This window comes from Muscardinus avellanarius (assembly GCF_963383645.1).
Source record: "Muscardinus avellanarius genome assembly, chromosome: 4".
NCBI classification, from domain to species: domain Eukaryota; kingdom Metazoa; phylum Chordata; class Mammalia; order Rodentia; family Gliridae; genus Muscardinus; species Muscardinus avellanarius.
The window spans coordinates 90,292,575-90,306,472 of record NC_137789.1 but is presented as its reverse complement, the minus strand read 5'-3'; the positions used below and the strand labels follow the sequence as shown (position 1 = coordinate 90,306,472).

Genomic DNA, 13,898 nt, shown 5'->3' with positions numbered 1-13,898 from the left:
TACTGGGACTATAGTTGTGTGCCACCACGCCCAGCTGCTTCATAAGATTTTTAAAATAAGGCCCTTCTTTGAGTGTTAAACTAATTAACCCACAACCTGACCAAGATAATTACAAAAAAACCTGAAGCACTAGCTAGACACTCAGTAAGTACAAACTGCAGAGGCTAGCCTTGCTCTCCCTTTCTTTTTCTTTGGTACTGGGAATTGAACCCAGGGGCCTTCTACCTCTAAGCTACACGCTACCAGCCCTTTTTTATTTTGAAACAGGAATTTTGTGTGTGTGTGTGGTACTGCGGACTGAATCAAGGGACATTCTACCTCTGAGGTATACTTCTATCTCCATTTTATTCTTTATTTTGAAACAGGGTCTCACTAAGTTGCAGAGGGCCTCATGAAGTAGCTGAGGCTGGCCTTGAACCTGTGATCCTCCTGTTCTAGCCTCCCAAGTACTGGGATTACAAGCGTGCACCACCACACCCCACTTTTTAATTATTTTTCTATAACACAAATAAAGGTGTAAAAAGCCAAGGTTTGTGACTAAAGGAAATCTGGCCTCCCAGGAAAAGGTTGTGTTAGTCTTTGTAACTCAGTGAGACCCTGTTTCAAAATAAAGAACAGAAAAATAGGGCTGGGGGTATAGCTCGGAGGTAGAATGCCCCTGTGTTCCATCCCCAGCACTGAAAAAAAAATTTTTTAAAAGGTTCTGTTAGAGCTTTAGGAGAACAAAAGCAGGCCACAGAAAGGGCCATTTCAACCCCAAAGCAAAAAAGCAATCAATTACAGCCATCACTTAAAACCCAATCAATCAGATCTGTTGCCCAGGCTAAAGGACATGCAATAAAGCAGCAAAAGAAAATGAACTTCTGAGTTTAGAAGATGCTGGCTCTGTGAAGTGCGGGCAGGAAATACCTGAAATGAGAACTGGAAGCAACTCTTTGACAGTGTTCATGGAGTTCACTAACATCACCCGGTGTTCCTGGTGAGTCAGCTCCTGCTGCCGCTCGTCAATCATCTTGGCCATCTTGGTCATTCCTGGGGCACAAGAAGAAAGTATGCAGGGCTAGTTGTAAAACAAGCCAGAACTGGGCTTTCTCAGTGTAAACCTATTATGAATTCATATGAAAGTCCAAACTGACAAATTATTTAAACAGCAGATACTATCACTGAACTCTAGCATTTACGTAATTTTATTCTGAAATCAAAGAAAGCAATCTGTTAAATGAAAACCCTAAATATAATTTTCATGTTTCACATAAATATATTCATAAGTATTAGAAATTAAAATGAATTAAATACATGTTTATAAAAAGTAAATTGAAAAGTGGGGTAAGGCCCTTCGCAACTCAGTGAGACCCCGTTTCAAAAATAAAGACTAGCCGGGTGTGGTGGCGCACACCTGTAACCACAACACTTGGGAGACTGAGACAGGATAAATGCACAGGTTCAAAGCCAGCCTCAGCTACTTAGTGAGGCTCTGGGCAACTTAGTGAGACCTTGTTTCTAAATAAAATATAAAATAGGTGTGTGAGTGTAGCCCAGGGGTAGAAAGGCACTGGGTTCCATTCCCAGTACCACAAAAATAAATAAATAAATAAATAAATAAATAAATAAATAAATACTAAAGCTGGGCATGGTCGTGCTTGTAATTCCAGCATTTGGGAGGCTGAGACAAGAGGATTGCACAGGTTCAAAGTCAGCCTCAGCTAGCTAGTGAGACCCTTTGCAAATCAGTGAGACCCTGTTTCAAAATAAAGAATAAAAAATTGGGCTAGGAGTGTCTCTGAGAGGCAGAATGCACCTGGGTTCCATCCCCAGTACCACAAAAAAATAAAAAATAAAAAATATAAAAAACCAAAAAAACTAAAATAAAAAAATAAAAAGACTAAAAACTAGGGCTGGGGGTATGGCTCGGAGGTACAGTGCCCCTGGTTTCCATCCCTGGTATCACAAAATAAATAAATAAATTAATTAATTAATTAAAAAAAGGACTGAGGGTGTAGCTTGTAATCCCCGTGCTTGGGAGGCTGAGACAGGAGGATCACACGGGTTCGAAGCCAGCCTCAGATACTTAGTGAGGCTTTCAGCAACTTAGTGAGACCTTGTTTCCAAATAAAAATATATAAAAAAAAAGGTCTGGGAGTATAGCCCGGAGGTAGAAAGCCTCTGGGTTCCACCCCCAGTACCACCAAAAAAAAAAAAAAAAAGAAAAGAAAAAGTTTTAAGAATGACAATGACGTTTTGTTTTTGTCTTTATATTTTTCTGTACTTTCCAATTTGTCCAAAATAGGCACATACTACTTTTATAGTTAGAAACAAAGATAAACTTTTATAAATAATTACAGTGATGACAGTGTTGAAAGCATCTGGTGTTTTGGAATCAGTCTGCTAGTACTTTTTGTTTACTTTGGTTATTGTTCAAAAGCACTATGTAATTTTCTAAAGATTTGTTTTTTTAATTTTTCTTAGGATTTTTTTAAAGTTATTTTATAGACATCAAAACCAAAGAAAGGGGCATGAAGGCAGGGCCATCTCTGCTTCACCCAGAGTAGTTTTATTTAGTCTTTTGTGTGTGTGTGTGTGTTATACTGGGGATGGAACCCAGGGGCATTCTATTTCCGAGCTCCCCCCACCAGCCCTATTTTTTACTCTTTATTTGAAACAGGGTCTCACTAAGTTGCAAAGGGCCTCACTAAGTAGCTGAGGCTGGCTGCAAACCGTGATCCTCCAGTCTCAGCCTCCCGAATGCTGAAGTCATTTTCTAGGTGGTCTTCTTCAATTCTATTAAGTTTATAAAATGACTACTGGAATCTCAGAAAAATACTGTTAAGTAGAAATCAACATTTCACATAAAGTTAAACCCTACTGTGTCTCTTGATTGGTCTTTTTCCTTATTTAAGGACTCTCGAGGCAATTTTATATGTCTGTAACAGCAAAAGATTGTACCTATCTGTGTATTTTGAATATTCAATACTCAGATTCCATAAATGATCATTTCAAAATGAGATTTAATCACAACAGCTCCTCTCTTCTAGGTCTGATTATATTATGCAGCCTTGGGCTCAGGCATGAATCCATAATAGTAGGCAGGCTAATTAGTAAGCAAAGAGGTCATAAAGAGCTACCAGCCAGCTGGCAGACAGTGAAGGAATGCTGTGTATGTGGAATGGAGAGGTCAGGATTCAGAGTGGCCTTCAGCATTACAGTAACAGGAAAGTATTTCCTACATTCTCCAGCAACATTTGCAATGTCTGGCTTCATTCATTCAATGGGGCCAGGGTTTGTAGAAAGTAGATTCAGATTTCACAGACAAAGACATCTCAATAGAAGCCCAGCATCAGGTCTATCAACAGAGCAGAGACACCTAAAAGACCACTGCATCATCACCTACTTCCTGCAAAAAGAGAAGAGTTCCCTTTCCTCATGATCCAACATGCATAATTTATGAAAAATTTATAATAAAAACTGGAGATGACTAACCTGGCCCAAGATTCTTTGTGTAAGTGACCAAATCTTCCATCGTCTCCACCACCTCTGCCACCGTAAGATATTCCAAAATTCCTTTGCAAACTCTAATAATTTTACGAACCTGAAAGTATTATTTCAGAGTATTCAGTCAAGTGAGTAAACAATACATAGAAAACAGGGCAATGCAAATATGTAGCTATTTAATATTTTATCATCCTAATCAATCGTCAGTGTTGCATTATTATATTTAAAAATATGAGCCTTTTGTCTGGGAGAGGTCTGCATGGGCCTCAGATTGCCTACCTCAGCCTCATCAAAGGTAAGGAGGAGGTCTGATGTGCCAGACAGGATTCCCCTGGACCCATCGATTAGATAGTCTCGAGCAGGCACCGAGTAAGGGTCTGCCTGAAGCATCTGGGCAGCCTGGACAAGCTTGGTGCAAGCATTTTCAACCCTGTAAAAAGAACACAGGTTAACTGGCAGAACCAAACAGAAGACATGACAGAATTTTTTTTTTTTTTTTTATGGTACTGGGGATTGAACCCTTTGGGATCCTGCCTCTGAGCTACATCCCCAGCCCTATTTTATCTTTAATTTTTGAAACAGGGTCTAGCTAGGTTGATAAGAGTCTCACTATTTGCTGAGGCTGTCCTTGAACCTGCAATCCTCCTGTCCCAGTCTCCCATGTACTGGGTTTACAGGTGTATGTCACCAAGCCCTGCTAAGGAAAGAATTTAAATATATATTCACATTTTTTTTCCTGCATGAAAAATGACCTAGACCCACTGACAACACGACTTAGGTTTCTAAGATTTTTAAATCTGAAATTAATGGCAATTCATTCATTCAGTGTACTAAGTCCTTTTTTATTATTTCTTGGCAACAAAAAATGATTGAGAACACATTTGCCACCTTTTAACTTTAGGATGCTATCTCCCTGTGACTCCTTTCTTTCTTTACTTTTCTCCACCCTTTGGGCATTGCCATGAAAAGACATTGCAAATGGAACTGAAATCCTTGGCAGCACTTTTAGAAAAGGCTTGGAAATAGAATGTCAAGGAACTGTTGTAGTGAAATTCAATAACCAGAGAAAACAAATGAAAAGGAAGAAACAAGCCAGGTGTGGTGGCACACGCTTGTACTCTCAGTACTTGAGAGGCTGATAGGAGGATCTCGGTTAGAGGCCAGCCTCTGCAACTTAGTGAGACCTTGTTTCAAAATTAAAAATTAAAAATAGGGCTGGGGATGTATCTCAGAGGGAGAATGCCCCTGGGTTTCAACCCCAATACTGAAAAAAAAGAAAAGAAAAGAAAAAGAAAGAAAGAAAAGGAAGAAACACAAAGAAAAAGTATAAAGGTAACAAATGTTTCAATCACCTACCAAAACAGACTTGTTTGATGAATCAGTCCTATAAAGCTATGTTGTTAATTACAAAGCTATGCTATTGTTAATAAATAAACCAATATAAATAAGACAGACCACAAGATCAGCCAAGGGTTTGGGTGGCGATGATGGGGAGAATGCATTTAAAAGAAGAACCCTGCCGGGCGTGGTGGCGCACACTTGTAATCCCTGTGCTGGGAGGTGGAGACAGGAGGATTGCGCAGGTTCAAAGCCAGCCTCGCTGGCTTAAGAGACCCTATTTCCAAATTTAAAACAATAGATAAAATAAGTCTGGGAGTTTAGCCCAGAGGTAGAAGGGTTCCATCCCAGTACCACCAGAAAAGAAAAGAAAAGAAAAGAAAAGAAAAGAAAAGAAAAGCAAAACCCTTCCGGGAGTGGTGGTGCACGTTTGTAATCCCAGCATTTGGGATGCTGAGACAGGAGGATGGCACAGGTTCAAAGCCAGCCTCAGCTAATGAGTGAGGCTCTCAGCAACAGAGTCTCACTAAAGACTCTGTTTCCAAATAAAATAGAAAATAGGTCTGGGAGTATAGCCCAGAGGTAGAAAGCCTCTGGGTTCCACCCCCAGTACCACAGAAAGAAAGAAAGAAAGAAAGAAAGAAAGAAAGAAAGAAAGAAAGAAAGAAAGAAAGAAAGAAGAAAGAGAGAAAGAGGGAGGAAGGGAGAAAGAAAGAAAGAAGAGAGAGGGAGAGAGAGAGAGAGAGAACACGAACCCAGAGCTGGCATGGTGGTTTATGCCTATAATTACAATACTTGGGAGGCTGAGACAGGAGGATCGCAGTTTTGTGGTCAGCCTCAGCTACTCCGTGAAGCCCTTCACAATTTAGTGAGACTGTTTAAAATAAAGAATAAAAAATAGGGCTGGGGGTATAGCTTGGAGGGAGAATGCCCCTGGGTTCAATCCCCAGTGATGGAAAAACAAAACAAAACAAAACACTGGGCTATAAAAATGGTAGGTAGGTATATAAAAATGTAAAAAAGGCACTAACTCAAAAAGCAGACTTTACTAAGCTAAGACATAAATATTGGTAGCTGGACTCAGTAGCACAAGCTGTGATCCCAGCACTTGTGAGGCTGAGACAGGAGGATCACAGCTTCCAAGGCCAGAGCTTGGTAACTTTGAGGTGGCTTCGTTTCAAAACAAAAAATTTAAAAGGGGTTCATCCCTAGTATGTAAAAAAAGTCATTGGTGCCAAAAGGCAGTACCTAATAAATTTCAGTAACGGACAGGCAAGACTTACATGATAGAGTCTCAAAGAACTGGGTGCTTTATTGTTGTTGTTTTTAATTTTTAAATTAGAATTTAATTTTAAATTATGTAATATATGATTATATTAAATATTATCTATATAATAGTAAATTGTGCTACTATTTAAATTATATAATATGTACTATGCAAATCTATATACATACTTAAAGCATTTCTCCTGTACCTAAATGTATTCTTTAGACATTTCAGACATAGGGAAACAAAAATGTATATTTCCCCCTTTCTTAAACAAATAGGATCATACTAAGCACATTTTGTATTCTGCTTTTATCACCTGGAGATGTTCTATTAAAAGTACATAAATGAAGCCAGGTGTGGTGGCACACCCTTGTAATCTCAGCATTTGGGAGGCTGAGACAGGAGGATCACAGGTTCTTGACCAGCCTCAGCTACTTAGTGAGGCCCTCCGCAACTTAGTGAGACCCTGCTTCAAAAAAATAAAAATAATATGGGGCCTGGGTTGTAGCTCAGAGGTAGAATGTCCCTGGGTTCAATCCTCAGTACAATATTTTTTAAAAGTACATAAAGACACTGGGCATGGTAACACGCACCTGTATTCCCATACCTCTGCAGGCTAAGACAGAGGATCACAGATTTGAGGACAGACTCGGACATATAGCAAGACTCTTCGCAATCTAGAGAGATCCCCTTTCTTTCTCTTTCTCTCTCTCTCTCTCTCTCTCTCTCTCTCTCTCTCTCTCTCTCTCTCTCTCCCTCCCTCCCTCCCTCCCTCCCTCCCTCCCTCTCTCTCTCTTTTGGCAGTACTGGGAATGGAACCCAGGGGCATTCTACCTCCGAGCTACACCCCCAGTCCTATTTTTTTATTCTTTATTTTGAAACACGGTCTAAGTTGTGGAGAGCCTCACTAAGTAGCTGAGGCTGTCCGTGAACCACAATCCTCAGGTCTCAGCCTCCCGAATGCTGGGATTACAAGCATGCACCACCACGCCCAGCTTATTTTTTATTATTTTGAAACAGGGGCTCACAGAGTTGCAAAGGGCCTCACTAAGTAGCTGAGACTGTCCATGAAACGTGATCCTTCTGTCTCAGCCTCCCAAATGCTGGAATTACAAGCATGAGCCACAAAAAATAAAAAGGGCTGAGGATGTAGCTCAAAGGTAGAATGCCCCCTGGGTTCAATCCCTACTATCACAAAAAGAAAAGAAAAGAAAGAAGGAAAGGCAAGGAAACCAAAGGAAAGGAAAGAGCCATGTCATATTTTTATACAGCTACATACTAGTCCACGATTTACTAGCCTGCTGCAATTAACTGCTGTGAATATTCATTATTTTTCTGTGTATATCGAGATATGAAACTGCCAAGTCAAAGGTATGGATATCTGTAAATTTTAACAAATGCCATACTGCAGTCTGCAGAGGTTATACTACCTTATATTCCCACAACAGACGAGAGGACCAACACGGTTCTGTCTCACCAATTAACTATATAATCAAACTTATGTCCACCAATGACTCTCCAAAATTGGGTCCCAATAAAGGCTGTTTCTTTTTTCAACTGAAGAAAACCTCAAATAGCATACAATTCACATAACCATTTTAAAGGGTATACTTCACAGCATTTAGTATTCACAATGTTGCTCTCTAGTGTCAAAACTCTTCATTGTCTCAGTAAGCACCCAATAATCATTAAGCAATCACTCTCCATTCACTCCTCCCCCACTCCTTGATAACAACTAATTTGCTTCCTGTTTCTATGTATTTGCCTAACTGTAAAAGGGTTCATACACCATGTAGCCTTCGCTGCCTGGCCTCTTTTGTTTAGCATAGTGCTTTCAAGGTTCATCAGTACCTCATTCCTTTTTGTGGCTGAATGATAGTCCACTGTGTATATATGCCACAATCTGTTTTTTCCATTCTACTGATGGATATCTGGCTTGCTTTCACCTTTGGGCAATTATGAAGAAGGCTACTATAGACATTCATGTACAAGTTTCTGTGTGGAGACGTGTTCATTTCCCCTAAGTATACACCTAGAAGGAGAAGTCTGGTAGTTCCATATTTAATTTGGAAAAACTATTTAGCAATACTGCACCATTTTACATTCCCACCAGCAATGTATGAGAGTTCCTTACTCTACATATCCTCACCAACGTGTGTTATCTTTCATTTTGTTTCTTATAAACCCATTAAGTCCCATCACCTATAAAAACCTAAAAACAGTTACAAAGATACCACTTATGGTAACTTTTGGAATAAATGTTTTTAGATTTCTAAGGTAACAATGGATGATAAGAGAGTTTGAAAAATACATTTCCATATGTCTATAAAAATATATAAAGTCTAGACTATGATTTTCGACCTATGTTAATGCACCTGTGTCAATTTAATTGAAATACAGAATTAAAAACTTTGAACTCTCCGGGCGTGGTGGCGCACGCTTGTAATCCCCGAGCTTGAAAGTCTGAGACAGGAGGATCGTGCAGGTTCAAAGCCAGCCTCAGCTGGCTTAAGAGATCCTGTTTCCAAATAAAATATAAAATAGGCCTGGGGGTGTAGCCTGGAGGTAGAAGGCCCCTGGGTTCCATTCCCAGTAACACACACACACTTTGAACTTGATGGGTTAAAACCAATCTAGTGGCTATGAAGCAGTATTGCAATGTGGTTTTCATTTGCATTTCTTTTTCCTGTGTGTGTGTGGAACTGGGGATTGAACTCAGGATTGCTCTACCACTGAACTATACCCCAGCCCTTTTCATTGCTTAGTTTTGAGACAGTCTCACCATACCCAGCACTTCCTTTGCATGTCTTTAATGACCAAGAGTTTTTTATATATGTTCAATTCAGATATACAATCTGTAAATGTTTCCTCTTATTCTACTGATTGTCTTTTTACTCAACATGGTTTAATTTTTACTCCCCCTTATTATTACTAGGGTTGTGGAGATTTTATTTTCAAAATGACAGAAGCCCATGTGATGGGACATGCTACTCTGTCCCAGCTACTCTGAAGACTAGGTAGAAGGATCACCTGAGCCCAGGAATGTGAGACCAGACTGGACAAAACAGTGAGACAGACAGACAGACAGACAAACACACACACACACACACACACACACACACACACTGTATGAATTTTAATTCAAACAAATACCATCTACACAATAATCATGGTTCAGAAATTTAAAAAAAAACTTAATAGCTCCACCCTGACCAAATCCCCCTTCCTATTCTTCAGAGGTAAACATTACTCTGAAAGTTGTATCATTTCCTGGATTTTCTTTTTACTTTTACTACCTATACATGATACACATCTGGACAACATATTGCTTAGTTTTGCATGCTTCTGTGACTGTTCTTTCATTATTATAATATTGAGAGCCATTATCTTAAAAGCCATAGTTTCTGTGTCATATTCTCTGTGTAGACATACCACAATTTACCCATGCTATTTCTGGTGGACATTAGAAATGTTATGGGTTATTATTTTGTTATTGGTGTTAATATGAATCATATTTTAATGTATTATCTAAAATCAGTCTCTAGTGTCTAAACATAGAGTTCAGGTTATACATCTAGTAGTGGAAATGTTGATATATTCTATTTTATCAAGGAAAGCCAAACTATTATCAAAATGATTATATCAATTAGTAGTAATACTTGGAATTGAACCCAGGGGCATTCTACCTCCCAGCTACACCCTCAGCCCCTTTTGTTTTTTATTTCGAAATAGGGTCTTGCTAAGTTGCTGAACTGGCCTACAACTTCCTGTCTCAGCCTCCCAACACTGAGATAATTACATCAATTTAATACTCCCATAGCTGTGTATACAACTGGTACTCAATGTCTGAATTTTTTTTTTTTTTTTTTTTTTTGGTGGTACTGGGGTTCCTGGAAGCCCTTCTACCTCTGGGCTACACTCCTACACTCCCAGACCTATTTTATACTTTTTTATTTTTGGAAACAGGGTCTCTTAAGCCAGCGCGGCTGGCTCGAACCTGCGCGATCCTCCTGTCTCCGCCCCCCAAGCGCGGGGATTACAAGCGTGCGCCAACACGCCTGGCAATGTTTGAACTTTTTGTTGTTGTCTTCTTTTGTAATTCTAGGAGTCAAACCCAGGACCTCACAAATTCTAGGCAAGCTTTACTAATAAGCTACATCCCAACCCTGTTTTGTTTGTTTACTTTTATTTTGACAAAGAGTCTTGCTAAGTTGTTCAGGCTGGTCTTGAACTTGCCAACTCCTGCCTCAGCCACGCTTGGCTTCAATGTGTGGACAAGTTTGGACTTTTAATTAGTCAATCTGGTAAGTGTGAAAACATAAATTATTGTAAACTTAGGTATGATGGCACACACTTGTAGTCCCAGTACTTGGGAGGCTGAGACAGGAGGATTGCAGGTTCAAAGCCAGCCTTAGCAACTTAGTAAGGCTCTCAGCAACCTCATGAGATCCTGTTTCCAAATAAGACATAAAATAGGGCTGGGGGTGGGTGTAGCATAGAGGTAGAATGCCTCTGGTTTCAATCCCAAATACAAATAAATAAATAAATAAATAAATAAAATCACTTATTATAATAATGAATTTGTCCATATCTTGTTATACCTGTTTTTGTTTTGTAAATAGAGGCATCTTTTTTTTTTGGGGGGGGGGTGGTACTAGGTGTGGAACCCAGAGGCTTTCTACCTCTGGGCTATACTCCCAGACCTTTTTTTTTAAATATTTTATTTGGAAACAGGGTCTCGCCAAGTTGCTGAAAGCCTCACTAAGTAGCTGAGGCTGGCTTTGAACCTGTGCAATCCTCCTGTCTCAGCCTCCAAGCGCGGGGATTACAAGCGTGAGCCACAAGTGTGAGCCACGATGCCGGCTAATACAGGCTATTTTATTAGCTACATTTAAGTTCATAATTACAGTATCATATCTTTTAGTAACCATTTGTTGCCAAAATACCTATTTTGTCTGATATTAATATTGGTATATCATGCTCACCCTTTATTTCAGTTTCTGTGTCTTTATATTTTAATAGTATCTCTTAAAAATATCTACAATTAGTCGGGCATGGTGGCACATGCTTGTAATCCCAGTACTTGGGAGCCTAAGACAGGAGGATTGCACAGGTTCGAAGCCAGCCTCAGCTACTTAGTGAGGTTCTCAGCAACTTAGTGAGACCCTGTTTCAAAATAAAATTAGAATAGGTCTGGGAGTGTAGCCTGGTGGTAGAAAATCCCCTGGGTTCCACCCCCAGTACCACAAAAACTTAAAAAAATAGCTACATTTATATATATCATACACATAAATATTATATATAACTATATCTTTCTACTCCAACCTAGCAATCTTTAATTTACAAAACTCATTATATATACAATTATTTCAGTGTCTATTTTTATGTTGTATATTTTCATTTTCTCCTTTTTCTTTATTTTTTTTTCCAGGTTCATGGCAGCCTCAGCTACTTAGTGAGGCCTTCTGCAACTTAGTGAGACCATTCCAAAATAAAGAATAAAAAATAGGGCTAGGGGTAGGTCAGAAGTAGAATGTGACTAGGTTCAATTCTCAGCAGCACCAAAAAAAAAAAAAAAAAAATACCAGATATGCTGGGAGTGGTGGCACACATCGGTGATTCTAAGACTTGGGAGGCTTATACAGTAGGATGTAGGTTCAAGGACAGCCTCAGAAACTTAGTGAAACCCTATATCAAAATTAAAAATAAAATAGGGCTGGTCATGGCTTAGGTGTAAAATGCCCCTGGGTTCAATCCCTGGTAAGTAAATAAGTGAATAAATAAGGTAATAATAAAATAGGGCTGGGCATGAAGCTTAGAGATAGAAGGTACTTGGGTTCAATACTCTACACCCCCTAAAAAGGCATGAAACTAACATCCATAAATGAAGAGTCATTTAAAATCAACCCAGCAATAACAAACATGACAGAATCACTAGACAGAAGCATTTGTTATTGTAAATGTATTCCAAATATAAAATTGAACGTATTCAGTAGGTAAATGGAAGATATAAAAAAGGCCCAGAGTATATGCAGATAACAAAAAATATATGTCTGACATATAAAAATATACTGATAACTTAGCCTATTACATGTTAAAATTGAAGTCATAGCAATATAAACTATCCCAAATCATGCAGGGTGAATAAAAGATTACTAAAATGGTAAGACTAAGTGAGCTGTGAACCAACTCCAAGGAACTAATATCCTTACAATTGAAGTCCCCAAGGGAGAGGAGGTACCAGAGTGGAGGGGGAATATTTGAAGAAATAATGGCTAAAATTTTTCCAAATCTGATGAAAATTATAAGCCCTAAGCCCAAAAAGCTCAATAAACCCCAAGCACAAAAGTTCCAAGAGAACCATACTAAGGCAAATCACGATGAACTTGCTTAAAACCAATAACAAAAATAAAATAATTTTTTGCACAATTGAAAAGGTGGGACTTAATATGTTAATATTATTCAACAACCATTTTGGGGGTTGGTTTTCACCAAGTAGAGGCAACATGAAACCACTGAGACCAGAGAAATCATTAACTTTAGTTTTAGAGTCCCAAACTTGATTTATTTCCAGGCTACTGTATGAGGGCTTCAAATTTGGGGGGGAAACAATGCTAGGAATAACCATTAGGAAGAAAGAAAACTAGAAAACAAGAGAGCAGGGAGGGGGGATGAAATTGAAAATCTGGAAAAGGTTTGCAGGAAATTGAATTGATTCTTCACTAATGGTCCCTGGTGTAACAAAAAGATAGGGCCAGAACAGACACCGCACCTTTTTTCCCTACAATAAGACATCTGATCTGTAACATTAAAATTTAATGGCATTTATAAAAACCAAACAAATCCCACTATGACTAACCAGCAATCAGAAACAGAAGAGTCTGTCTGCCGGGTGGTGGCGCACGCTTGTAATCCCCGCGCTTGGGAGGCAGAGACAGGAGGATCGCGCAGGTTCGAAGCCAGCCGCGCGCACTGGCTTAGGAGACCCTGTTTCCAAATAAAAATGTAAAAATTGGTCTGGGAGTGTAGCCCAGAGGTAGAAGGGCTTCCAGGAACCCCAGTACCACCAAAAAAAAAAAAAAAAGAAAGAAAGAAACAGAAGAGTCTGTCTTGATGGCAGAAAATATGATTTTACTTAAACATCCAAACTCCCTAGCTTCTTAAAGTGATGGTATACTTTAATATAGAAATCTGAATTAGAGCGTGGTGGCATATGTCTATAATTCCAGTACTTGGGAGGCTGAGAAAAGAGAATCACAGGTTGGAGGCCTGCCTCAGCAAGGAAGACCCTGTTTTAAAATAAAAAGATCAGCCGGGCGTGGTGGCGCACACTTGTAATCCCCGCGCGTGGGAGGCTGAGACAGGAGGATCACACAGGTTCAAAGCCAGCCTCAGCTACTTAGTGAGGCTCTCAGCAACTTAGTGAGACCCTGTTTCCAAATAAAATATAAAATAGGTCTGGGAGTATAGCCCGGAGGTAGAAAACCTCTGGGTTCCACCCCTAGTACCACCAAAAAAAAAAAAAAAAAAAAAAAAAGATCTGAGCTAGGCGTGGTGGCACACACTTGTAATCCCAGCATTCGGGAGGCTGAGACCTGAGGATCACGGTTCGCAGACAGCCTCAGCTACTTAGTGAGGCCCTCTACAACTTAATGAGACCCTGTTTCCAAAAAAAAAAAAAAAAAAATAGGGCAGAGGGTATATCTCAGAGGTAGAATAGCCTGGGTTCATCCCCAGGCCCACAAAAATTATAAGTAAATAAATAATAAAAAGATCTGGGAATGTAGCTCTGAGGTAGAAA

General features: G+C 39.4%; 1 protein-coding gene across 2 annotated transcripts in view; it reads right to left on the bottom strand.

Annotated features, from left to right (window-relative positions):
• The window catches only part of VCL (vinculin), a gene marked incomplete at both ends in the record, with an annotated part of 143,710 nt that overhangs the window by 58,516 nt on the left and 71,296 nt on the right, over positions 1-13,898 (bottom strand). For both annotated transcript variants that reach the window (XM_080694392.1, XM_080694393.1), the window contains 3 exons: positions 910-1,032; positions 3,478-3,586; positions 3,769-3,919. In XM_080694392.1, coding sequence (XP_080550518.1) covers positions 910-1,032; positions 3,478-3,586; positions 3,769-3,919 — 383 coding nt within the window. The remainder of the gene's footprint in view (positions 1-909; positions 1,033-3,477; positions 3,587-3,768; positions 3,920-13,898) is intronic.